Below are 27984 nucleotides of genomic sequence, written 5' to 3'. Positions count from 1 at the left end.
CCGTTTCTTCTATACTTGAGTACAAGTTGGAGCGGACAGTCGCGCGGTAACGTTCACCACGGCTTTCACCTCGGATTCAGTGACTCGATATTGCCTATCGAAAGCCCTCGATCGATCGCAAAAAATTATTTCAGTGAAAAATTATTGCAAACAATTGAAAGAATAATTTTTCATCGAGTGCAACTGAGAATGAGTTACGTTGACGAATAGTGAGTGAGGATTTTCGTCTGGAATAATAGCTGTCATATGCCACGAAATTTCGAATATATTTGAAAGTGAGGAAAGGTGACAGGAGGAATACGATGATCCGCTGATACACTTGGGAATACTTTCAGATTTGGATTGTGGGGAGATATTGGGGTAACAGCAGGTAAGAATGAGGAGCATTTGGGATTGTCGGGAGACGGAATATCTGGGGGGGCTCTGTTCCGTTATAAGATACTCGCGTATGTCAATGAGGTAACTGCGCTCAGGGAATACATAATATGGAGAAGGAATCGATGAAAATGTGAGGTTTCAATTTTTTTTTTGGGAGAGAGGGGGGACGGATCTGACTGGAAGTTTTAGTTGATTTCTTTTTGTTTTTGGAAGTTTTGGGGGGAAGGCATTTAATATCCTGATATGAGGGGTCGAATATATTTATATTATTGAAAGTTTATGCTAATTAAATTGGGTGATTTCCGCGTACTATTTATTATTTCATAAGTTTTCTAGATTTTTTTCTTGTCTTACTTATTATTTTTTGTTTTACATTCCGTTTTAATTTTTTCTGTTTACATTATTTGCCTACTGCGATTTTAGTGGAAAATGAAATAACTGTAGTGAAATAGCGGAATTTTTATTCAGAATATTGAGTTTTTGATAGAATTATCGCGATTTTTACGTGATTTGCGATGAATTTTGGGAATCTGAATAACATTTTCATTTAATTTCCTTTTATTCTTCGTAAATTGAGGGGGGGAAGGCATTTGGTAGTGAGTGGTGGAATGCATTTATATTATTGAAAGTTTATGCTAATTAAATTAGGTGATTTCCGCGTATTTATTATCAGTTTTCTATTATTCATTTCTTCATACGTTTTCCAGATTTTTTTGGTGTCAGTAATTTCATTTTTCTTTACATTCTTTTTCAATTTTTTCTGTTTACATTATTTGCCTGTTACAATTTTAGTGGAAAATGGAATAATTCTAGTAAAATAGCGGAATTTTTCGCGAATTTTTATTCAGAATATTGAGTTTTTGATAGAATTATCGCGTTTTCAATTCAATTTGCGATGAATTTAGGGAATTCAATGAAAATTTTCATTTAATTTCATTTTATTCTCGTAACTTTAGTTTACATTAATTAAATTAGCTGATTTCCTCGTATTTCTTACTGGCTTTCTATTATTCATTTCTTCATGTTTTCTACATTTTTTTATGTCACATATTTTAATCTTCTCTTAAAATCTTTCCCAATGCATTCTATTTATCTTCTTTTTACTGGAATTCTAGTGGAAAACGGAATAGTTCTAGTGAAATAACAAAATCTTTGGGAAATTTTTATTCGAAATATTGCTTTTACTGAAATTTTCGCGTTTATCGCTCGACTTTTTTGAAAAATAATATTCAGGAGTTAATTTACAACAGTTTTCTTTATGTGCGCTGGAAGAAATCGTTGGGTTTCGGATGGAAGTCGGAGGGGCGCTTCATGCCGACGGCGTAACAATTAGCGAGGACTTATTAGGCAACATCATTAGAATCATCCGAGTGTTCAGGCGAGTGATGAAAGGCAATTGAGAGATGGAGGTTCAGGGTTTTGGGGGTGGAGCGGAAATAATGAGGATTCTTAAGTATGTGTGCCGTCGTAATATCCAATACACAAACAGTTTTTCCTTTCGACACGTTTCTAATGAATAGAATAATCATTTTATAGAATTATGTGACGCAGAACAATCACGCATCATCATATTCTGATTAACAAATGTCAATTTTCGAGTGGAATTTCGTCAGCTTCAAAAAAATCTGAATATTTTTTCATAGAATAGGTAGCTTTAGAGATATCCACGCGTTTGTAGCATTGAATAACTGTAAATACTGCGATTTTAATAATCTCGTCTTATCGATTCCACATTTATCTCGGTAATTATCAATTTTAGGAGAAAATCAGAGAATACTTTTTTTGTCGGAAATTTCCTCAGCTACAAAAAAGGTCGAGAGACATTTTCTCCTAAAACTATTAGTTCTCGAGTTATTTGAGGAAATCCAGGATGACAATGTGGAAGAACTTAAATTTGGAATATTTCCTCTCGTTGATCGTCTCTAATGAATAGAAAATTCATTTTATAGCACTATATGACGCAGAAAAATGTCTGTTTTCGAGGGAAATTTCGCCGGCTTAAAAAAAATCTCAATATTTTCTCACAGAATAAATCGTTTTAGAGATATTCACGCACTTGTAGCGTTGAATAACGGTAAATACTTCGATTTTAAAAATCTCGCCTTCTCGATTCCCCATTTATCTCGGTAATTATCAATTTTAGGAGAAAATCAGAGAAAACGTTTTTAATCGGAAATTTCCTGAGCTACAAAAAAGGTCGAGAGACATTTTCTCCTAAAACTATTAGTTCTCGAGTTATTTGAGGAACTCGAGGATGAAACTGTGGAAGAACTTCAATTTGGAATATTTCCTCTCGTTGGCCCCTCGATGATCCCCTCGACTGTCGAAGAAGGTCAGAAATATGTCTGTCATTCATCAGATATTTCCACTGCCCTAGAATACTCTCCTCGATAACCGTTTCTATCCGCTTGAGTATGTAAATCAGTGCAGCAGATTTCCCCAGCGATTTAACCCAACTCCTGGTTTCCCTCCATTATTTCGACACCTTTCACTCATCGCCGGAAGACCCCTGGATTTTCCCGCATAACTTGGAAGTTAAATTATGAATTATGAATCATCCGCGTTTGATTAATGACTCCGGGAGAAAAAATTGGTGGATGATTGAGGTGACGGTGGGAAACAGGAACAAGTCATTCATTTTTTCGAGGTCACACAAGTTTAGGGTGTGCGGTTGGAGAATTTCGAAGTCTTTTTATGGAAATGCGTAGGAATGAAGGATGAATATGTGACCAACATTATTATTGCAAGTGATCGAGAGTAGAAAAATTTCATTGATATTTCATTCAGTGGAGGAAAGTATTTCCATTATTTCGGGTTTATATTAATTAAATTAGTTAATTTCCTCGTATTTATTATTGGGTTTCTATCATCCATTTTTTCATATATTTTCTATATTTTTTTGTTATGTCACTTATTTTAGTTTTCATTTGAAATCTGTTTCAATTCTTTCCATTTTTTTATCTCTCTATATTATAAAAATCCAAATCGACTTCTGGTGATAAAAATTTGGTACTCAAAATTGAGACTCCACAATTAAGGGTCACAAGGGTCAAAACAATGGTCATGAGGGTCTGAATAAGGGTCGAAAGGATCAGGATAAGAGTCACAAGGAATTTTTTTTACAAATGCGTTCGATTCTTCGCGGGAATGTCGAATGAAACTGTTGCGAAAATTCAAATTGCAAGTGTTGGGTACTTGGGTGTGTTTGCATGGTCTTGCAAGGTGGTAAAGGATACGATTTCCGGATATCTGAGACCTCCTTCAACTGCATATCGGGAGATCTTGCTCGATCGGAAAGGAAGTCGCGTGGTACGTGACCGAGGTGTAGTTTCCGATTGACTGATTCTCGGCGTTCCCCATGACCGGTCTTCTTGAACATCTATAATTTCGAGGGTTTTTAGAAAGGCGAGGATTACGCATGGGTAGGATGTGTGGAGCACATGAAGAATTCCAGACCTTTGATGTAGGAAGGAGCAAATTAGTTTTTGGGAAGTGGTGAAACCTGAGGAATCAAATACCGCCTTGTAAAAATGAATTTAGCTCGAGAACGAGGGGTTCTAGAGAAAAATGTCATTGAACCTTTTTTGTAGGGCAGGAAATTTGCGAGAAAAAAGTCCTTTGGCGTTTTTGTCTATGAGCAATTGGTCTAGAGATAATTTGGAAAAGGCATTTTCGATTGAGAAGAGTTTAGAGAATTTAATCGATTCCATGGACGAATTTATCTAGGAAATGAGTGGTTTCAGGGGAAAATGTCAACCGCCTTTTTTGTAGATCAGGAACTTTTCAAGAAAACTAGATTCTGTGACATTTCCTCGCGGGATCAGGTGTTATCGAGATTGAATTAGAATTAGAAAACGAGTTTTTGGAGTGAAACAATGCAATTGGAAAAATTCATTCTCCTTATATAGCGAGTATCTCCTAAACTAATGGATGTATCGAAAAATGTCAAAAAATCATTTTTGTAGATCACAAAACTTTCAACAAAAAATGTTTTATGATATTTTCTTCTAGGAGCAATCCCTGCCGACATATTTAAAGAGTTAAAAAATACGTATCGAAATAAAAATGGAAAACCAAAATAAAATCGTAAAAATCATTAAATATTTTCAATAAACTAAAAAATTCACCGAAAAATGTAAAAAGAAATATAATCATTATCGAGACAATCTCCAGAGAAGAAGTCTTGTCATGTTTTTCTCTGAAAACAATTGTTCTAAAGATAATTTGGAAAAGGCTTTGTCACTTGATAAAAGTTTCGAGAATTTAATCGATTCCATAAACGAATTTATCTAGGAAACTAGTGGTTTCAGGGGAAAATGTCAACCGCCTTTTCTGTAGATCAGGAACTTTTCAAGAAAAATACATTCTGCGACATTTCCTCACGGGATCAGCAGTTATCAAGATAGAATTAGAATTAGCAAACGAGTTTTCGGAGTGAAACGATGCAATTGGAAAAATTCATTCTCCTTATTTTGCAAATATCTCCTAATCTAATGCACGTATCGAAAAATATCATAAAACCATTTTTGTAGATCACAAAATTTCCAACAAAAAATATTCCTAACATTTTCGTCTAGGAGTACTCCCTGCCAACATATTTCTCGACATAGAAAATAAGTATCAAAATAAAAGTGGAAAAGAAAACACAAAAAACATTCAACATTTTCTGAACCAAGAACTTCACCGAAAAATACCAACAGAAATATATCTTGAAATTGTTTCATAGTATCAATCACTACCGAGACAATCCCCCCCCCCCCCTCCCGCGCTGAGTGCTTTCACAAAACAGTTATTAAACCTGAAAAAAATGTGAGAATTCCCGAGCCATGAGTTTTTAAAAGGGAATGTTATTTTCATTGCGCGGATTGCGCAAAAAATATTGCCTCAAATTAACTCCAATATAAATAATACAGTTGGGATACGTGAGTCAAGTCTTTGTGACTCTAACAATCCTGTCGATTACAAAACACCCAAGCAGTTTCATTTATTTTTCATTTCGCCCCATTTACACCAGTCTAGCTGTGACAGCATGAGGAAATTTTCAGTAATTTCCAGTTTCAATAGATCACTCGATCTATTTATCACACCTGCATCTTGATTAAATCGCAATGGAGTTATGTCTAATCAAAAGAAAAATCCGGATATCTCGAATGAAAAAAAAAATCCGCAAGATTGGAAACGCATCAGAGTTATCGCGCCACAGATATCATAATTCCTTTATCATAAATTATTTCCCCTCGATGACAATCTGAGGTGGAAGATATTATTGTTCCGTGGAAGGTCACTCCCTGGGAAGTCTCCGGATTGAAAAGGAAATCGAGAGGACTGAATGCGGATTCAAGAGGCATGACAATTTTTCATTGTGACTCTTCTTTCTGAAAGTATTCTCACGTCAATCACAATTCCATATCCGTCAATATCGCGGGGTTCCGGGTGGAATTGCTGGCGTGCCAGTCCAGTCCTCCGCGGATTTTGCAACTGGAAAATTGTTGAGCCACGTCAGTTGGGGCCAGTCCATTCCCTCCAGTTGCTCGACTTTTTTTTTTTTCAACCGACTAACCAGGCACGCCTGTTTTCTCACTTTACTTATAACATTTCGAAGTGGTACGATACCTCTTATGTGTAACGTACGAAACATTTACGGAGGCGTGGGGCCTTTTCGTATCGCCTCGGATCAGGAAGTTGAGGCGAGTACATTGTAGAAACGGCGGTGGATAGGAGAGGTGGAAGTTCAAGTTTTGAGATGTGAGTTATTATTCACACGTACCAGAGGCCCCCTGCCCGCTCCGCTCGGCAACCCCATATGACCCACATGTGATCCCCATATGACTGCCGTGATCCTTATTCTGACCCTCGCGACCCTGATTTAGACCCTCATTATTCCACTCGTGACCCATTCGGACCCTGAAACTGACCTTTGTGATCCTTACTCTGACCCTTGTGACTCTTCTTTGGATTTTTAATCTAACCCTCATTATAACCCTCGTGACCCTTATTTGGGCCCTTGTGACCTTTAATTTGAACCTTGTGACCCTTATTTTGACCCTTGGGACACTTAATTCGACCCTCGTGACCCTGATTTAGACCCTTATTTGGGCCCTTAATCTGACCTTTGTGATCCTTAATGTCACCTTTGTGATCCTTATTTGAATTTTTAATCTATCCCTCATTATAACCCTCATGACACTTATCTTGTCCCTGGTGACCCTCATTTAGACCCTTAATTTAAATCTTATTACTCTTATTTAGGCCCTTGTGACAGTTATTTTGACCCTTGGGACACTTAATTTGATCCTCGTGACCCTTATTCTGACCCTCGTGACCCTGATTTAGACCCTCATACCACTCGTGACCTTTATTTGGACCCTTAAGCTGACCTTTGCGATCCTTAATCTGATCCTTGTGACCCTTATTTGGATTCTCAATCTACCCCTCATTATAACCCTCATGACCCATATTTTGCCCGTGGTGACCCTCATTTAGACCCTTAATTTAAACCTTACTACTCTTATTTAGGTCCTGGTGACCCTTAATCTGACCCTTGTGACCCTTATTTTGAACCGTGGGACAATTAATTTGACTTTCGTGACCCTTATTCTGACCCTCGCGACCCTTGTTTTGATCCTGCTGACCCATAATTTCGGTCTTAATTTCGAGTACCAAAATTTCATCACCAGAAATCGATTTAGATTTTTCTAATGTAGAAAAATATATAGAGACCCTTATTTTGACCCTTGTGATCGTTAGTTTCTGACACCCATGACCCTCATTTGGGCCCTTAATCTGACCCTTGTGATCTTCATTTAGACCCTTAGAAAAAAAAGGAATTTTAATACCAGTTCAATTGAAATCCAATACGATTTTCTACCGAATTCGCTACTTTAAAGTCATTCGCATAGAAACATATGGAAACAATAATAGAATTTTGTTCATTATTGTTTATAAACTACAATAGTTCTCTACTTTCTTTCTTCATTCCCACCAAACCCTTCAAACAGTTTCACTCACATCCCATACTTTCCAATATAAAAAATCTCTATTCATCACTTTTTGTATTTTGATCGCTATTACACGTTGTAGTATACCACTATAAACTAAATATCTCTGTAAATGCCAGGCTGAAGGCCTTCGGGCGATGGCCAGTCGCAAACCCCTCGCGGCAAATCACGTTAAAATAAAAATTACATCGAAAAATCTAACGCTTTCTTCAAGAAGTTCTATTAAATTCCTATTAGAAGTTATAAGAATTCTACTAAAGACTTATGTGATTTAATCCCGTCATTTTTGCAAGAGATATTTGATAGGAAGTCTATACATTTTAATTTTTTCTATAGACATTCTCGAACATAAATTCTATAATTTTTCCCGTTGTATTTAAAATACGAATGACCAGAATAGGTGAAGGCTCACATGTTCCGCTGAGCAATAAACTACTAAAATGAACAACCTGATAAATCTCAAGCTACAGTAAAAACATTGAAAATATAAAAAAATAATTTGCAGAAGAAATTTGAATGACGTAAATGACTAATAAATTTTTCAAAAAATCTTACAAATGACCTATTGCGCCCCATAATCCATTAGAATAATTAATTTCACTGAATGAAAAACTCTCATTACAAGTGATAATTATTAGAGCAAAACATGTCGTTTTTTTCCAATCACTTAATCCCCTGAATTCTCTAATTTTCTCCTCCGCGATGTGAAAAATATGAAAGCAACAAAAATATAACGGACTCTTTCGAAGCTCACGTGAGAGGAATTCGTGGTGGACCCTTGGGCTTGATAAATGTCTTGGATCAAAATGAATTGAATGAGAAAGTTCTTAAGAAACACTGAATCAAAGCCCATTGAAAAACCAGTACTAGTTGTTTTTTATACGCGTAATAATTTAATAGCTGTAATGATGACGGCATGAAGAGAGGCACTTTATTACGGTAAAAAATCGCGAGAGGATTTTCTCACGCGGAAAAAATAATGAATAGGAGGAAAATGTGAGTGACCGGTGGTTGAGATAAAGATACCCATTAGTTGAATCCATAAACGTCCTTCCTGGTAACAGATGATGATGAAAAAATGTTCGGAAGTGATCGAGATCACCCACTCGGGAAAAATGAGTGCAATTCTCCTCGATTCATATTCACCGATCGAATACATATTCAAATCCATCGATTTGACATTAACATTCATTACTCGCATTATCCCTGAGTCATCGGTAAAATGATTATACGCGAGAAATATTTTCACGATTAGAGGAATGTGTAATAAAGATTCATCAATTATCAAATCAGTATCAATGTAAAAAAATAGAAATCGGTTCATTAGAATGTTTTGGTTTATCTTAGGATCAACTGACACTCATTCATTAGAAATTTCACCCAAGAGTAGATGTGACTGACCATTGTGGGATTCTGGAGCGAGAATTCCCCTCGGGTGAGAGACAAAATTCATGGGAATAGACTCAAATTAAATATGAATGAATGTTGGTAGTGACTGGAGTCATGTATTTAAATTTTCCTGAGGGGATTTTTGTGTGTCAGGAATGCTACCCATTGCTTTCCAACGAATTAAAAGTCGTCCAACATTTCTTGACTGCATAGTTATAGAAATATTCATGATATTAAGATTTTTGGAAATATCGTACACAACACAACAAATATTATATTATACTGTACTATAGAATGGTATCGTATTTTTCATGGCATAGTTGGATGAGCACTTGACTTGTAATCGAAAGGTTCCGGGTTCAAATCCCAGTCTGGGATTTACTCTTGATTGTAATTGTTATTCATTGCGATGGATCATTGTGAATGATTGGGTAGAAAATTTGGACTGACTGCTTGACCGACGAATTCAACTGTCCACTGATGATACTTCTTGGTGCATTGGGAATGACATAATATCCCCTTTGACTCAAATAATTTTTTTATCGTTAATTCGGAGACGTATTTGATTTTCAATTATTAGGTGTGTCCCGAACACTTCGTTCCGGAATAAAATTACAAATATAAATATAATTCAACTCGGTGAAATACATCAATGACAGAAAACGTCTTACCAATGTTTTTTTTATAAAAAATTGCAAGGCGTTTCGTTCTTCTGGAATAGGTTGGTGTTTAAGAATAAAGAGGTACATCAAAAATGTGTTTCGACAGATGGACTCCTTTTCTCAAGTGTTCCATAGATAGACTATTCACTCTGCGCAATTTTTTCATGACATACCACGGTCGAATGGCACTTGAACTGTAATCGAAAGGTTCCGGGTTCAAATCCCAGTCTGGAATTTATTCTTGATTGTAATTGTTATTCATTGTGATGGATCATTGTGAATGATTGGGTAGAAAATTTGCATCGACTACTTCGCCGATGAATTCTAGTATCCACTGATAAATTTTCTGCTGCTGTATTACGGAAGATATAGTATCCCCTTTGAGTTAAACTGTTTTTTATCGTTAATTCGGAGACATTTGATTTTCAATTTTAACGTGCTTTCCCAAACACTTCGTTCCGGACATAAAATTACAAACATAAATATAATATAACTCGGTGAAATACATCCCTAATAAAAAACGTTTCGCCAAATTCTTTTTACAGGGGAAAACAACCACGACTTAAAAATTCAAACAAAAAATTAATGAATCCAAAAATAATTGCGAAACCGTGTCGTTCTTCTCGGCTAGATTGACCTCTAAAAATAAAGAGGACTGACCCGTCGGATCACTGACACAGTAATGGAATTCCCCACGCATCTCCCTGCAATAAAAAAATAAAAATCCAGCTTTCGGTCATTTAACCTCCGGCGCAGAGTCAACAAAGCCTCAAAAGTGCTCATTAACAGGAAATAAAAAACGAAAAGCGAGGGAAGACGAGTAAATAACCCAGAATGGAAGAAAGCATGGAGTCCTGGTGGGGTATACCGTGACGAGGCTCGAGGGCGGTTGCCGACACGCCGCCAGGCCGTGAGTTGCAGTGGACGTCCTTGCTACGTTATCTGCCTTGTGTTTTCTGTTGCCTTTCACTTTCAAGAACTGTAGGAACCAGTTAAAAATCTCACCTACCTCCACCTCACCCTTCACTCTCTCTCTCCTCTTTGTCAGGGAGCTTGGAGAACAAAGATTGGATTACTCCTTGCGCTGTCCGATCAATTTCTACCATATGGAGACTCAATGCGCGAAGCAGCAGTTACTGACGGATTTGAGAGATCGAGGGAAATGTGGAAATTTGCTGGAGAATTCTATTGGAATTCTCCAGGTGGAAATTGGTGGATGTTGGGAAAATGTAGTTTTCCGGTATTTATTGGGGAAATGACAATGGGTGTTGATTTTTCTATAGAACAAAATCTCAACGTTTTCATCAAGATTAATAGATAAATTATCAGATGTATGGAAGTACATGTGCGAAGAAATTTAAGAGAAAAAAAATTGCGAATGCGATAGACAATTCTATTGGATTTCTGTGGAACTTTCTGGTAGTTTTTGGCCGACTCGAGTGAAATGTTTAATAGAAAATGTTCTGTAGAAATAGTCAATAGAATTGTATTTTTCTATGCAACTTATTCTATTGAGAAATTTTCTATAGAATTTCCTCGGTTCAAAAAAAAGAGTGAAAAAAACTTGAGAAATTTAAGTCGAGGAAATTCTATAGAAAATATGTCAATAGAATAAGTTGTATAGAAAAATCGAATTCTATTGACTTTCTATAGAAATATTTCCTACAAAATTTTGTTCACACAAAATATACATTTCAATGGACCAAAAATTAATAAGAAGTTCCAATTGAAATCCAATAGAATCCTCTAGCGAATTCGCTAGTATTCGCCAGCTCGGGTCAACTTTTCTAAATTTTTTCGCGTAAAAAAAGAAAAACAGAACGAAAAAAACTTGGAAAATTTAAGCCGAGGAAATTCTATAGAAAATATCTCAATAGAATAAGTTGTACAGTAAAATCGAACTCTATTCAATTTTTCTATAGAATATTTTCTACAAAATTTTCTTCATACAAAACGTACATTTCAATGGGCAAAAAATTAATAGAAAGTTCAATAGAAATCGAATAGAATTGACTATGGAATTTTTTCGTGTGCGTATTGAATTCCCCTCGACTCGACTCGAAATCCCCTCAATGTTTAGTAATCATATTATCCGTGACACTCGAGAGATCATTGCATTAACCAACGACGCTTCCACTTTCACCTTTCAATCAATCAAAAAAATTACATATTCCGCGGTTACCCGATGATATAATCGACTCAGTAGCACCGTGCACGTATGCGTAAATTCAATTCACGCGCTTGTGCGATTAGATGGTAACCGCAACCAGAAACATTTCATTAGTCGATTAGAAATATGAGCATGAGGTACCGCTAGCATCGGTGGTCATTAGGATGATGCACCTCGGGGGATAATCGGTGTGACGTAATGTCAGGGGGAGGATTTAGTTAACGAGGAAATTATGCGGAATTGAGTGGTGTTTTTGCTTGTTTAGGATTGACGAGAGGAGATGCAGCATCAGCAGCAGAATGGGGTGGTACCGGGGGGAGGGAGTCATGATGACTTCTCGGATGATGATACCACACCGTTGACACAGGATTATGGGGGAAGGTAAGGAAAATTTAATGTCAAACGGCATAAAAACGAATGGGAATTTTTTTCGAGAAGAAAAAAAGGAGTGGGAAATTTTTTTGAGAAAAAAAACGAGTGGGTAATTGTTTTTCTCATAACATAATCAATATATTTATGCTAATGAATTAGCAGTTTGCTTCCGAACAGAATTTCTATAACGGTGTATTTTAAATTGGATATTGGCAGCCAACATTGTCCCAACGTTGGCAGCCAATATTGTCCCGACATTGGCAGCCAACATTGCCCCGAAGTTGACAGTCAACATTGGCCCAACGTTGGCAGCCAACGTTGGTAACCGACATTGTCCCAACGTTGGCAGCCAACATTGCCCCGACGTTAGTAACCAAACGATCGGCCCTATCGACAATCTTCGAGTACCCTCGGGAACCTTCGCTTGAGCAGTCAGGGGATCGCGAAACCCTCGAGAAGCTAGTTAAAATTTTTCAATTGACAAGACCGCACATGTATCAAATTGTAGCATCACGTGAAAGTAAATTAACTACTCAAATTTAAAAACGATTATCAGAGACAATCATCAAAGACATTCAACAGTGCTTCAACAATTCAGTAAATTAACTTCCTTTTATTTTGAGACACTTCCGAAAGTTTTGGATTTAACGGAGACAATGCATTCTCAAACAAAAATGTTGAAATAATTTTTTCTTTAAAAAATGTCAAGAGATATTTCTCGTAAAGAATATTAGAAACAAATGGCCCTCGACATGTCCTCCATGCAATCCCCCCATAAATCTCCAATTAACAAGACCCATAAATTCGACATTTCAGTCAGCGAACAGTCGTAGAAACAAAAGGATGGGACGTCTTCAGAGACCCGCCTCCAAAGATAGACTCTGGCTCCATGGCGAATCAAAAGTGCCTGGACGCCACAGTACAAATAACAAAAGTCATAGTCTACCTCGTTGTGTTCGTCATAGTCCTCGGTTGCGGTGTTCTCGCGAAAGGAACAGTCCTCTTCATGACCTCGCAGCTTCGTCCAGGTCGAGTGATGGTGTACTGCAATCGTCAGCTGGGTAGAGACCGTCAATTCGTGGTGAGCCTCCCTGAGGAGGAGAGGATCGGCTGGATGTGGTGCATAATAATAGCCTTCGCAGTGCCCGAGATCGGGACCTTCATCAGAAGCTGCAGGATGTGCACGTTCAAGTCCTGCAAGAAGCCCTTGTCCTCGCACTTCTTGCTTGTCTTCATGATGGAGACCTTTCACGTTCTCGGACTGGCCCTGATGTTCTTTTCAGTTCTGCCGGATCTCGACGTCGTCAAGGGCGCAATGCTGACGAACTGCGTGTCCTTCGTCCCAGGACTTCTTGGACTGCTCTCCAGGAGCAAAAGCAAGGACGAGTCCAAGCGATTTGTTCTGGTTCTGGTGGACCTGGCGGCATTGGCAGCACAGGCCAGCGGATTCGTCGTCTGGCCACTGCTGGACAGCTCCAGGCACAGTCTCTGGCTCATTCCGGCCTCGCTGATCCTCGTGTCCTGCGGCTGGTGGGAGAACTACGTCTCCATGCAGAGCCCCATTGGTAATAACTCGCAAAAGTCTCACTAAGGTGTTCTGTGGGGAATGTCGTAAATGGCGTAATTGACAAAAGAACAAAATAATATATGACTCTTGATATTGATTCAACTATTTCACTATTGTTATTCCATTCAGCTTCTTCCGTTCGATTTATAAATTCGACGATATGAAAATATTCAATGCAATCACGCATGAAAAAATTTAATAGGAAACCTTGCGAATTCGCTAGAAAATTGTATTGGAATTCTACTGAAAAATTCTATTTGTTTTATGCGTTCATGTTATTGGATATTCCATAGGAAAAAGTCAATAGATTTCGAATTTCTGTTAAAATTTTTTTATTTTTATTTTTTTTATTAAGATTATTGGGCACAAAATTTTCTAATTTTTTTCCGCCGAATTTTGTTTTGTTTTGCAGTGTAGAATCCGAGTGGAAAAAATTTGGAAAATTGATGCCCAAGCATTCTTATAGAAAAAATCTCAAGAGAAAACTTTAAACAGAAATTCGAAATCCATTGACTTTTTCGTATTGAATATCCAATAGAATCAGCGGAAGAAACAAAGAGAATTTTTCAATAGAATTTCAATGGAAATCCTATAGAAATTCCATAGAATTCCTATAGAATTCCAATAGAATTTTCTAGCGAATTCGCTAGATTTTCTAGCGAATAGTCTTATACACGGCCTCTTATGGAGTTTTGATTGAATTGAACGTTTCAACCCCCTAGGAACTCAAGAAAAATTTGAAAAAATTTGAAGATATGGGGAGTGATGTGTTCAATGTGATGGCGACAAAAAACAATGGGGTACCGGGGTGAATAAGAGAGATATTTCAACCCGCCGTACCCATTTGATCCCATGCTTTCTCGAGGTTCGGCACGCGAAATAGAGGATTTTCCGCATTTATTTTCTCGATGTCTAGTTCTGGTTGCGGATTTGAAATTTCGTCGGATGGATGAATACATATTTCTCCAATGATGGAGGGAAAGAAAAATTTTTTTTTGAATCTTTTTTCAAATTCACTTGGCACCCTTAATAAGTGCCCAACGAACCCAATTGTCCTCAATCGCTTACATCAATCATCCTTTCGATGTTCTGTTTTGTTCTCAGGGCTTGTTAGGACTCTCAGCAGAGTGAAAAAGGATCTCCGCTTGACAAGATATTTTACCTACTTGTTTGTCTCCGTCTGGAAGATAATCGCCTTCTTCATAAGTTCATTAATCATTCTGCACTCGAGAGGCGAAACTGTTGGACATCTGTTCACAATGTTCGGTAGTGCTTTTGGGGAGCACAAGATCACGGTAACTGCTGTCCGCCAGAATGCCCTCGGGACAATTCCGGACATCTCGGACTTTCTGCCGAATGGAGAGACCGAAACTGTTGATGCCGATCTCAATTCAGCGATTTATGTACTGCTCATTCAGATTTTTGCGTCTTATATTGCTTACATATTTGGTAAGTATTCATTCTGAGGATGTATTCAGATGGATGAATGCTGGTCTGTGTAACATTTCTCTGGACAAGATGATCAGAATTAAGAATGTGAAAATTATCGTTATTTTGTTTTGTCATATGACAAATTGATGACAGCCATGTGACGTCATATTTTTTTGGAGCATAATTTGAGCAGTTTGCCATGGCTATTTAGATGGGGTCTGTGTCTAAAAAACTTGCGTTACAAAACTTGGTTAATATAATTTGGTCAGAACTTGGTAACAAAAAAATTTGAAGAAAAACAAATTCGAACAACCTGAACTTCAAAAAAATTGAAAAAAAAACTTTAAAATTTTTAACGTATAAAGAAAATTGCGAAAAAAAATCGAAAAAATTCAAAATAGACACCTTCTAAAAATCACGTATTCGGACTTTTTAGACGATATTTAAATACCCGGACACAAAAATTTGGAAACTTGAATTTGAACGATTACAAAGCTTACATTTCGAAGAAAAATGGAAAAAATTGAATTTTTCAATGATTCACCCAATAACATCATGGTAGTCTCCCGCCATGCCGCCATGATTGAAAATGGCGATGGTACTTCAATTATGACGATATTTGCGACATTACGCGCGATAGTTGGAAGACCATTATGTGCGATAGTTTGAGCAATGTTCATTGCAACCATAAACCGATAATTTTATCAAGATGAAGAGCGACATTAGTTATCATATCGAGTCCCATTGACAATTGCATCGTCGTGTCCAATCATGGCGGTAGCCAATCGCAATGTAATTGGCTCAAGTATTGAAAAATTCTGATGTTCACCATTTAAAAGTCTATTACCGGAATTAAGTAATTTTTGTATCATTGAATTCCGGATTTTCTATTCTACATCTGCCTGAAATTTATAAACAAGGTGCTGACGTCACCCTCTATTACTGCCGTCATAATAATTTGCTCACCGCGCGCCAAGTTCCGAGTTCAAATCCTGGTCGGATAGAATGGCGAGTTCCAACCGTTTTAAAGTCTTGATCATCATCGCAATATACTCAGCCGAGTCAAAGCGATATAAAATAACAAAAAATAATAATTTGCTCATGTTCCAAAAATTGTCACAACTGTCATGTTTCAGTTTTGTCTCATCTGTAGCCAGAATTACAAATGTGAAATAACCGTCCTTGTTAGATTGCATGAGACGTGATTGAGAATGACCAGAGTTCCCCTAAAATCGCCAAGTCTGATAATGACGGATCTTCCGCAGGTAAATTCGCGTGCAAAATTCTAATCCAGGGGTTCAGTTACGCTTTCCCAGTCAGTCTAACGATCCCCGTCCTGATCTCCCTCCTCATAGCGGTCTGCGGCCTCCGCACCAGCGATCCCTGTTTCTTCCACGGAACAATTCCCGACTACCTCTTCTACGACGCGCCCCCTCTCTACTTCCTAAACGACTTTGTCTCGAAACAATACGCCTGGGTCTGGCTCCTCTGGCTGCTCTCCCAGACCTGGTTCACCATTCACATATGGACCCCTAAATGCGAGCGTCTGGCCGCCACCGAGAAGCTCTTCGTCGTACCCATGTACGACTCCCTATTGATCGATCAGTCCCTCGGTCTCAATCGCAAACGCGACGATCAGCCGGAGGTCAAGGTCGAGGATCTCGCCGAAATCGAGAGGGAGAAAGGTGACGGCGATTACGAGACCATTTACGAGCAAACTGACGGCTCAACAACACCACCGTCTGCGGTCAAGAATAGCGATCACGTAACGCGTATCTATGCATGCGCCACAATGTGGCACGAGAACAAGGAAGAGATGATTGAGTTCTTGAAGAGTATTCTACGGCTCGATGCGGATCACAGCGCAAGGCGTAACGCCCAGAAGTTCTTCAAACTCATTGACCCAGATTACTATGAATTCGAGACCCACATATTCTTCGACGACGCTTTCGAACTCGCTGATGAAGATGAGAATGAAGTGCAAGTCAATCGTTTCGTTAAGCTACTGGTGTCAACGCTGGACGAAGCTGCATCCGATGTTCATCACACGAGAACACACGTTAAGGCACCGAAGAAGATACCAACACCTTACGGAGGCCGATTAATCTGGACTTTGCCTGGTAAATCGAAGATGATTGCTCACCTGAAGGACAAGAACAAGATTCGTCACAGGAAACGATGGAGCCAAGTCATGTACATGTACTACTTGCTGGGTCACAGATTGATGGAGTTGCCTATCAGCGTTGACAGGAAGGAAATCATCGCTGAGAACACTTATCTCCTGACCCTGGACGGTGACATTGACTTTCAGCCAGCAGCTGTGAAGTTACTTGTGGATCTGATGAAGAAGAATAAGAATCTGGGCGCTGCTTGTGGTAGAATTCACCCTGTGGGATCTGGCCCGATGGTTTGGTACCAGATGTTTGAGTACGCAATCGGTCATTGGTTGCAGAAGGCCACGGAGCACATGATTGGATGTGTTCTCTGTAGTCCTGGCTGCTTCTCCCTCTTCAGGGGAAAGGCCCTCATGGACGACAACGTCATGAAGAAGTACACGACCAAATCCGAGGACGCCAGGCATTACGTTCAGTACGATCAGGGGGAGGATCGATGGCTGTGTACTCTGCTGCTTCAGAGGGGCTATCGAGTCGAGTATTCCGCCGCCAGCGATGCCTACACCCATGCCCCTGAGGGATTCAATGAGTTCTACAATCAGCGCAGACGATGGGTGCCCTCGACCATGGCCAACATCATGGATCTGCTCATGGATTCTAAGAGAACCATCAAGATCAACGATAATATCTCGATGCCCTACATTTCGTATCAGATTCTGTTGATGGGGGGCACCATCCTTGGCCCCGGAACTATATTCCTCATGTTGGTGGGTGCCTTCGTGGCTGCCTTCAAGATCGACAACTGGACCAGCTTCTACTACAATATCTTCCCGATTCTACTGTTCATGGTGGTTTGCTTCACTTGTAAATCCAACGTACAGGTGAGTCTTGGTGGACTGCTCTTGTTACTCTTGTTGTTGATGCTGTGTTGTCCGTGTAGCGTGTGGTGATGATTATCCTTTCAGCTTCTGTGTGCCCAAATATTGTCGACGCTCTATGCCATGATCATGATGGCTGTTATAGTGGGTACAGCTCTTCAGCTTGGCGAGGACGGCATAGGCTCGCCGTCGGCGATATTCCTGATGTCGCTGTCGAGTTCGTTTTTCATAGCGGCTTGTCTACATCCTCAGGAGTTTTGGTGTGTCGTCCCCGGGATAATCTACCTGCTCTCTATCCCCTCGATGTACCTGCTTCTTATCCTGTATTCGATCATAAATCTTAATGTTGTCACCTGGGGAACGAGAGAGGTCCAAGTCAAGAAGACGAAGAAGGTTTGTCTTGTTGGGATCGTCAACTGGGTTATTAACAGAAGCTTTCGCTTGTTTCTCGGGACTTCCTTGGTCTTTCAGGGTGATGGGTTAATCTAGAAGCGTTACTAATCACACCTTTACAAGGACCATTAATTAATTCCAAAGGAACGGACTTGCTTCGACAAATCCATCTATCTGATCCAAATGAATGAGTCTTCTGAATCCGCTCTGGATGTATGTAGGCAATCTGTCCGGCTTGTCCACATCCTCAAGAGTTTTGGTGCGTCGTCCCCGGGATAATCTGCCTGCTCTCTATCCCCTCGATGTACCTGCTTCTTATCCTGTATTCGATCATAAATCTTAATGTTGTCACCTGGGGAACGAGAGAGGTCCAAGTGAAGAAGACGAAGAAGGTTTGTCTTGTTGGGATCGTCAACTGGGCTATTAACAGAAGCTTTCGCTTGCTTCTCGGGGCTTCCTTGGTCTTTCAGGGTGATGGGTTAATCTAGAAGCGTTACTAATCACACCTTCAGAAGGACCATTCATTAATTCCGAAAGAACGGAGTTGCGTCATCAAATCCGTTCATCTGATCCAAATGAATGAGTCTTCTGAATCCTTCAATACAGGTATTTTTCGCTGCGGTCCTCAGTGTCGTCTACGCACTCGTAATGGTAGCCGTAATAATAGCAATATCCATAAACGTTATCGATGATGGATTGCTGTCACCCTCGAGTTTATTCATCCTCCTGGTGACAGCGCAAATAGCAATAGCTGGATGCCTACATCCGCAAGAAATTGGTTGCCTTGCGCATGGAATAATTTACTACATAACGGTACCCTCGATGTACGCTGTACTAATTATATACTCTCTCGTCAATTTGAATAACATTACGTGGGGCACGCGGGAAGTAACAGTGAAAAAAACAAAGGCGGTAAATAACTAATCAATAATCCATAAGCTACTTCTGCCATCCATCGCAGAATATCTATAGATTGGTTTCATGGATTGAACGATAGGAACTGGAGCAAGAGAAGAAGGAGGCAGAGGAGGCTAAGAAGAAGGCCAAGACCAAGTCTCTACTTGGTTTTCTGCAGAATGGATCTGGGAATAATGAGGATGACCAGGGGTCCATTGAGATTTCGCTCGCTGGATTGTTCAAGTGCATGCTCTGCACTCACGGCAAGCCTTCGGAGGAGAAGCAACAATTGGTGGCGATTGCTGAGTCTCTTGAGCAATTGGGAAAGCGATTGGAGACTATTGAGAGGTAATTCTTGCTGTCGATTCATCTGGTCTTCGTTTTGGTCGCTTCCATTCAAGCCTTCTCAATCAATCGTTGAAATTTCGTTCGTGCAGAGCTGTCGATCCTCACGCTCACAGCGCAGTCCGTCGTCGAGGTTCATCAGCAGGTTCACGGGGAGGTGATCACCTGGGACCGATCAACGAAGCCTCCCAGGAAGGCCACGAAGCTGACAGCGATTCCGAGGAATCCAGCGAGCAAGAGGACGTCAGACGCGAGGACAACCTGTCCCGGCCTTATTGGCTGTCTGACGAGGGCCTCAAGAAGGGAGAGGTCGACGTCCTCTCCATGCAGGAGGAGGCCTTCTGGAAGGACCTTCTCGCTCAGTATCTGTACCCCATCGATGAAGACAAAGCAGAGAAGGTAAAACCCCCTGGACCCGAACCTCTCGTCTCCCTCCAAACCCTTTTGATCTTGTTTTTCGAAATTCTGAATTCTGTAGTTTTTTTTATTTATCGGTTAGTTTCAGCTGGATCTGATCTGAATGAACAATTGTGCTGCTGTTGCAACAATTCTTGAAATTTCAGAGGAAAATGAAAAATTTTGAGGTCACTTTCGTTCAATATTTCAATGCTTTGAATGGAAAACGAATGGAAAGATTGAGGATTAAAGACATGGATGATTGGAAAGGTTGAGGAATGAGTATTAGGTGTGGCAATTATTTTCGAAGGATGTGGTAGTGGAAAGAGCTCCTGTTCTTGAATAAAAAATTTATGTGATTTTCCATTGCTGTTGACAACTTTTTGTCGTATTTCCTGGCTTTTGTCGATTTTGTGGTGAAAAAATCGAATACTCCTTGGAGGAATTCAATCCAAGAGCCCTTGAAAATTAATTACCACACCTAAAACATTAATAAATATGCATGCGTCACTTCTTTCGTAGAAATATAAACTTAAAAAGAGCTGTAAAACTATGAAATTGTAGAGAAACTGAGTATTTAATGAAGAATGTTTTCCGGTTTATAACTTTTCCTTGGAAATTAATACATTGAAAGTTCCAAGTGAATTTTCCCAATCTTTTGAATTTGACCCTCTAAAGTGAGGGTCGGTCTGAGTCATACAGTCGAACCTTTATATGAGATACCTCGAGCTCCGAGCGCTCGAGGCCTATCCCCACTTCCGGCATTTTTATCGCCTCCCGAATGTCCAGTTCCGCGAGCTTCTTATAAGATACCTATGGCCTCGATCATTTTTCAACGGGAAAAAAGTGATTATAACGATCAAACGGAGTTGAGGGTCAAACGGGAGGGACGAACGAAGTGATCATAAGGGTCAAACGACTCTAAAGGTCAAGAGTTCGAACGTGAGAGTCAAGGGAAGTAATCAGAAGGTTTAAACGATCCCAAGGGTCACCTCCCCGAGTCGAATAATTGGACCTGACAAGTTCTACTTAGGTCTTCGACGCTATAATTATTAAAATGATGACGCAGAATTATCTTAATAGAATGAAGCCTAATTAAAATTCAATTAATTTACGTACTTTCAATAATGTGCACTTCAGCTGTCCAGAAGTGATTATTCTCAAGTCCCCCAACAATCCCCCAACATCAGCTGCCATTCTATCCCGCGGAGTTATGTTTAGAGAGAAAAGGGAACGCAGGCTGTACGAATTCAAAACATTAAACTCGTATAAATTGATTAGTTATCAATCTCCATTCATTAAAAATGAATATTCCATAGAATTCGCGCGCAATGAGCGAAGTATCTCATTTCAAACCGCTGATCCCTATTTTTCTTCTCTCCATAAGCGCGCGTAGTGGGGATACAGGGATTCCCGGAATTCCATGCTCCTACGGTCCCTAAGCTATCTTATATAAAGCCTTGAGTGCATAGAGTGATAGAAACGCATTCACCTCAGAGGGTTAAAGTATTGAACTACTGAATGGATGTGAACTCGAAATTTCTTTCTTCCTTTGAAATTCCCAGAGTTGTTGGAGCTGCAACAAATTGAAATATTGTTGCTCATAAGGATTACCCAGCTCTCCCTAAAAATGATAATAATTTACTGGTGATGTCAGGCGAGAATAGCTAACGATCTGAAGGACCTACGCGACAAAAGTGTTTTTGCCTTCTTTATGCTGAATGCACTCTTCGTCCTGATAGTCTTCCTGCTACAGTTGAACAAAGACCTTCTGCACGTTAAGTGGCCCTTTGGTATCAAGACCAACATCACGTATGACGAGAGTACCCAAGAGGTAAATTACCGCTCTGCTGTTGCCATGTACTCAATCATTACTTTATCAACTAGACTATTTGTTGACCCATTCATGCAGCTCACGGGAAGCATTTTCCTGGATTCCTTGGCAGGATTGAGTACACGGACATCGGCGGAGCTTTTCTATTACATAACTAATCAATTCTTTTTTTCTCTTTTTTTTCAATGAAAATGAAACAGGCACGCATCGCGGCAGATCTGATTGAACTCCGGAACAAGAGTGTATTCGCGTTTTTAATGTTCAATGCTCTATTTGTACTGATAGTATTTCTACTACAATTGAACAAAGATCAGCTGCACGTTGTGTGGCCACTTGGGGTCAAGACCAACATCACCTTCGTTGAGGAAACCTCAGAGGTACCGGCACACCGGCCTCATCTCTTATATATTAATGTGTTCTACTCTGTCTTCCTTACATGTCTCACAACACCTGAATCCAACTAATGTGGTACACGGTGGCAATTAGCACGAGTCCCTGGAATCTAGTTTTAGATATGGAAGTCCATTAATACTTCCCTCACAAGTGTGATATAATCTTGCAGACAGTTTCATTAAGGTGTTTCATCCGTACTCCGCAAATGAAAGGGGAATCCCATTATTCCAAGCCCTGATTCAACCCTTGAACACGAAAACTTTCAATTTTCAAGTAACTATTTCAGTGTGCATTTGATCGTTTCTTGAATATTAATTTTTCTTGGGAGATTTATTTTTTCCCGTTACTTACGAGTGTCAAATTATTTTCATTGGATGTTTTTCTAATTATTTAAGCAATATTAAAATGCATCGGAGACGCGGCAATACCGCACGGATCATTCCTATGGTTTTTTCGGGTTGGTAAACCTGCAGTTTTTTCTCTCAGTTCCGTGGTCTAACCGATACCTCTCCCATGATGCACCCGCGATTATATTGACATTCGAATTGCGCGCCACTCATGGTGAAGGCGTTGCCACACCTGAGCCTCAATGGATAGAATCTGCCTCGGAACTCATAATTTTCGGTATCACTTGTACATTTAATCATTTCTTGAACATTTTTTTTTCTCGAGGCCGAGATCTAGAAAAAATCCGAAAAAAATCCCAATGATGTAGGAAACTCAGATATATCTCCCATGAATTTTTCACATTCTTTTCATTATTTTCACTTCTCACATCAAACGCCTTAAAGATGTCTGGAATTTATCTCATACCTGTGCCTTGATCCTCAATTGTCTCACGACAATCCACTCAAACTGAATAATTTGGCTCTATAATCTCTCCCCAAGCATCTTTTCAAAATTATGTCGAAAGACTGATCCTTCCAACCAATTATTGACGGTGCAAAATGGATGACTAATATTCACGTGGTTGCAGCTGCATTTATTGACTGGGGTTGGAGTGGTCCATATTGGGGGAGTCTCATGGTTGAGCTTCCAATGGTCTTTTGTGTCTAACTCAATGAGGAGGCGAACAAACGACCCTGTGAGATCTTTCACAATGTCGTTTTTGTGTACATAATAATCATTGTGGATTAAAACAAATTGAGGGATTTGACTGTGTTTTTTGAATGTTCAATTCGGGTGTCTGATTTTTTACTGGGGATTTTACAGGTACATGTCTCCAAGGAGTATCTCCAGCTGGAGCCCATTGGTCTTGTCTTCGTGTTCTTCTTCGCTCTTATTTTGGTTATTCAGTTCACTGCTATGTTGTTCCATAGATTTGGAACATTTGCGCATATTCTATCGAGCACTGTGCTCATGTGTTGCAACAAAGTAAGTCCTTCGTGATCAAATGATAAGTCGCCTCGGGAGTAAAAAAAACAACTGAAATGCGGGAAAACGGTGCGCCATGAATTCTCAGTCGAAAGGGACTGGAGAAATCTGAAGGATGGCGCAACAAATTTGTTCATTTTATAGGCGCCGTAGGGAGTGAGTTGAGGACGAACTGAGAAGAATAAATAATTCTACGAGATGTTTGAAAATGCGAGGTGGAGACGCCGCCATGTTTGAAGCCCTTTGCGGCAGAGGGAGGAGGTATTCAGTAAGATGGCGGCGGTCACACTTGTCAACCATCTTGTATTTTCGAACATTCCTAAGAACTATGTATTCTCTCCCTCGTATGAGAAAATTCCGTTGTCCCCACATTTCAGTAGATTTGTTTTTTCCTCCTGGGGCATTTCAACTCCGGACCCAAATGAAAAACGAGTCGATTCATGAATTTTCATTCACCAGAAGAAGGACCTGTCAGGGGGAGAGCTGGCGACGGAGCAGGCTGTGGAGTTTGCCAGGGACCTCCAGAGGCTGGACGGAATGGAGGAAGATTACGACGAAGGCAGTGGAAGTGGTCCAGGTCGCAGGAAGACAATTAGGAACTTGGAGAAGAGCAGGAGGAAGACTCAGGCGATCAACACCCTGGACGTTGCCTTCAGGCAGAGGTTCTTCAGCATGACTGAGGGAAATGGTAATGCCTCTCACTCATCAATTCTGAATAATAAATGACTGAATCTAAATTCTTCAGGTCTCCCGAGGAACATGTCAACTCGTCGTTCGACGAAGGCCTTCAAAGCCTTCGAGAGCCGTCGCAACAGCATCATAGCACTGAGAAAAAAATCACAGATGGAGACACTGGGGGCGAACAACATCTACGGAGTCGCGGGGAATCCCCTGGGAATCCAGCCGAGACCTACGAGGAGCAGTCAGATATCCGTGAAAGACGTCTTCGCGGATGTTGGTCAGGTGAACGGGGGCTACGAGGCCGACAACAGCCCTGGAAACAGTGTCAGACTCCAGCCGATGGGCGGCAATGTCGGCTGGAGCGTCAATTCCAACTCCAAGATGTGACAAATTTCACATTCCTTTGGATAGGTAAAAGACTTTACGAGCAGTGTGACTGGGAGTTATTGTTTCAATACTACCTTGTGTACGATAACGTGTTTTCTGCGTTTCGTATGTGATACCGAGTTATTAAATTATAATTACTGATGATTAATTAATTGATTAATTGATGGATGAATCGATGTGACGTTGCGTGCCTGTTGTTTTAATAAATATTAATTAGCAGATCAGTTGTTATTCAATGGGGTTATTGTTAGTTGAAGATAATGTTGACGGTTATCACAATCATCCCCCCGCTCTAAATGATCATCACAATTTGCCAAGAAAAAATGTGGCGCGAACCACAAATGAATTATTATTTCGAAATTCATATAACGCGTCTCGAATATTCTATATCGTCGTATTCGAGACAAACATCATGCTTGTCCATCAGCAGTATCCTTGTCCCTCATGAAATTTCTGGACAATTCTCGAACCTTCCATAACAAAAGGTATTTAAACCCGCACGCTTCCGACCAAATGATCAGTCGATGTCAGTCTGATTCTAGAACTAGATGTAAACACATCTAACGTGCTAAATACAACACCTTTATTCTGCTAAACCACGAGTTATTATTCTACGATACACCTAACCGCCAGAAAAAATGACAGCCAGCTTGCATCGTGAAATCATGTGTTAGACATAGATGCTTTGAGATTAATTTGCTTGTAAAGTAATTCTGACCATAATTTTTAATTTTAGAAAATTATGGTCAAATTTGTCACATGACCATTACAATACCGTCATTTTTTGGTCATATAACACGATCCAAAAAATTACGGTCATTTTGCATCTCTACACTGAGAAAACAATTTATTCCTTCCAAGAAAATATTATTGGTGATATCTTTTTCATACTCTTAGTAGAAGAAAATATCTCTTTTGGAACGTATTTCTCCAGGCCAGTCATTTCCAGGTGCTCCGAAATCAGTTCCAAGCGTGAGAATTATGGTGATCTATAAGAATATTCTTCTGCATATGACCTCGAAGAAACTCCAATAATAATTATTAACATTTGGAATTATTCCAATTTTCTTTACCTGAGACAATCGCCAATTTGTAAAATCCGGAAGATATCGGGGAACATTTTGTCAAGGTCATATGTAGCATAATAATCAGAATGTTCAATATCACTGTAATTTTTGAGGGTAGACTTGGACTCTCTGAAAATGACTGTCCTGGAAAAATTCGTTCTGAAAAAATATTATCTTCTGACGAGAATATCAATCCTTGGCAGGAATAATTTTTTCTCTCAGTGTAGATGGATGCGTGAACTCTGATGTTAAGAATTTTAATCAAGTGCAATGAATCTTTTATTTACGAAGTTTTTGGTTTTTCATGGAGACAGAAAATACTCCGATTTGAGTTTTGATCACTTCAAGATGATTGACAAATGGCTTCGGTCATTAGAATGACATAAGCTAGCATCATGTAGTCCATCAGGCAGTTTCTGATCGACCATCCGTGGTAGAAGCCATTGGGGCGGTAAATTAGCATCGAAATGATACATGGAACAGTCGCTAGCCGGGCATAACCGTTTTCCATCGCCCATCTGGAATTATCAGGCACCTTTCAACGACTTTTTCTCATAAATTGATAACTTTAGATAAGCGGGTACCCGAATATCGCTGAAGAGAAGATCCAGAGCCAAGTGAGGCATCCATCGACTACAGAAATGAGGTATCTCAAATGATTAGTTGATGGATCATCAGGGGGGGTTTGACTCCGTGACTTTAGCTCCGCATGCATGCAGATTATTTCAGCCAGACTCAGTGATGAGATAATGATAACTCCAGTGGTTTGGTAATTGTGGTGGTGATAGAGGGAGTATATCAGGCTTGCCAATCCAAAAACTGATAGGCCGGAGTCTATTATGTTCCTTTCATTCGATTGCGATTTTATGTCTGCTTCGATCAATAGGGGATCGATTGCTGGGAATGAAAATAATTGAGAATGATTAAGAATAGAGATATTAAAAATGATAAAAAATAGAGAATGATTTTTTAAAATGTCATTTTCAATTTTTTTTTCATGAAAAAAAATATTCAGAAACTAGTAATTTGCAATTAACTTACGGTATTCCCTCCAGAGGAGATTATACCCCAGATTGAATAAACATCTTGCTCCAATGGCGGCGATGCCCGCTGCTGCACACACAAACTCAGGTAGAACTTTGGAGAAATGTTCGTGGGAATGATTGATTAACCGATGAATCGATGATCCACAACCGATCAAGAGATAACTGCACGATACGAAAGCATCTGGCAGCATGGATAACCCGTGATTGATATTTCATCAGAGAATTTGGACCAGTTATCGAGTATTTTGTCATTGGACTTGATTTTAACCCCAAATTTTGATGATTTTATTTTTACTCGCTTGAAAGTGGCTGCTGTCACGCCGTGAAGTGAAAACAATGCACTTCTTTGCTTCCGAATGGAAGCTTTGTAGTAGTTCGAGTGGAAGACTGAAAGGAGTCTAAAAAGTTGGAAAATGCGATTTTTAAATGGTGTCGGTATTTTTTTCTCAAAATTTCTTGTAGGTTATCTATCGAATTTTCGATATATTTTTTTCAATTAATTGTTTATAATCATTCTCATTGCAAAAATCAAAACGACCGATGAGAATCCTGTCCCAATTTATCAGCTATTCAATTTTCATATTACAATAAATGATTTGCTCATGTTCCAATTCCTATGCTCACTGAATAAGATTTTAATCATAATTACAGTTCAGTTCCTTCTAGAACACACTTTAGAGTGTGAATTTCTGGAATTCAATGTTTGTTGATACTCTGGTAAAAGTGCGTGCCCACACTGTTATCAATTTTCAGTCAGTTCACACGGTAATTCAATTAATCTGTTGTTCATCTCATCAATATAATTCCGTGCTTAGAATATTGTCATCTCGTGTTTTCAGCACCGAATTAAAAATTAAAACTTCGTTTGGAATATGGAGTCACAGCTTCTTTTTATTCATATCAGAAATTTTGAATTTGGATATTAATATTATTTGTTCAAAGTGAAAAAATCGATCATCATTTTCACTGTATTGCACTCAGATTCTCCTATCCTTAACGTCGAAAATGTGAGATAATCTCGTAATTCTAGCTATTAATTCTAATCAACTTTGTTCGGAGAAAACCTTAGTAAACGCAATATCAAGAAAGTAGAATTATTCTATTTTCCTCTGACCTAAATGATTTGGACAATTACGATTCGTTTATTCATGTTTCATAGAATGGTATTCAATTCTCTTTTGTTTGGTAGGCGGGCTTCATGAAAATTCGCCG

At 39.4% G+C, this 27984-nt stretch overlaps 2 protein-coding genes across 3 annotated transcripts; one reads left to right on the top strand and one right to left on the bottom strand.

Annotated features, from left to right (window-relative positions):
- The first annotated feature begins 56 nt into the window (after positions 1-56).
- LOC107036182 (chitin synthase chs-2) lies at positions 57-24880 on the top strand. 2 transcript variants are annotated; one of them, XM_015253950.1, is made up of 12 exons: positions 57-370; positions 11863-11978; positions 12786-13534; positions 14641-14985; positions 16233-17962; positions 18959-19264; positions 19350-19597; positions 19687-19993; positions 21648-21824; positions 23430-23591; positions 24051-24279; positions 24337-24880. In XM_015253950.1, the coding sequence occupies exons 2-12, from the start codon at positions 11878-11880 to the stop codon at positions 24657-24659; spliced, it is 4677 nt and encodes a 1558-aa protein (XP_015109436.1). In that variant the 5' UTR covers positions 57-370; positions 11863-11877; the 3' UTR covers positions 24660-24880. The 2 variants fall into 2 exon arrangements, with proteins under 2 accessions (XP_015109436.1, XP_015109437.1); XM_015253951.1 differs by lacking the exons at positions 21648-21824; positions 24051-24279; positions 24337-24880 and having other exon boundaries at positions 22025-23439.
- Positions 24881-26069: 1189 nt separating this feature from the next.
- LOC107036155 lies at positions 26070-27052 on the bottom strand. Its single transcript, XM_015253903.1, has 3 exons — positions 26768-27052; positions 26311-26623; positions 26070-26244 (listed from the first exon to the last, which is right to left on the bottom strand). Exons 1-3 carry the CDS (start codon positions 26961-26963, stop codon positions 26070-26072), a joined length of 684 nt encoding a protein of 227 aa, XP_015109389.1. The 5' UTR covers positions 26964-27052.
- Positions 27053-27984: the final 932 nt, after the last annotated feature.

Source organism: Diachasma alloeum, unplaced genomic scaffold (assembly GCF_001412515.2).
Source record: "Diachasma alloeum isolate Michigan unplaced genomic scaffold, Dall2.0 Dall_scaffold_00206, whole genome shotgun sequence".
Lineage (NCBI taxonomy): Eukaryota > Metazoa > Arthropoda > Insecta > Hymenoptera > Braconidae > Diachasma > Diachasma alloeum.
The sequence above is the reverse complement of the archived record's forward strand: the minus strand, read 5'-3'. Positions and strand labels throughout refer to the sequence as shown.

Bases quoted from the DNA above. Each gene is read 5' to 3' on its own strand.
- LOC107036182 (XM_015253950.1), top strand. From the start codon at position 11,878: ATGCAGCATCAGCAGCAGAATGGGGTGGTACCGGGGGGAGGGAGTCAT. The intron at 11,979-12,785 runs GTAAGGAAAATT...TCGACATTTCAG, and splicing joins ACACAGGATTATGGGGGAAG to TCAGCGAACAGTCGTAGAAA. The intron at 17,963-18,958 runs GTGAGTCTTGGT...CCTTCAATACAG, and splicing joins CTTGTAAATCCAACGTACAG to GTATTTTTCGCTGCGGTCCT.
- LOC107036155 (XM_015253903.1), bottom strand. From the start codon at position 26,963: ATGCTGCCAGATGCTTTCGTATCGTGCAGTTATCTCTTGATCGGTTGT. The intron at 26,624-26,767 runs GTAAGTTAATTG...TTTCATTCCCAG, and splicing joins TCTCCTCTGGAGGGAATACC to CAATCGATCCCCTATTGATC. The intron at 26,245-26,310 runs GTACCCGCTTAT...TGATAATTCCAG, and splicing joins TTCTCTTCAGCGATATTCGG to ATGGGCGATGGAAAACGGTT.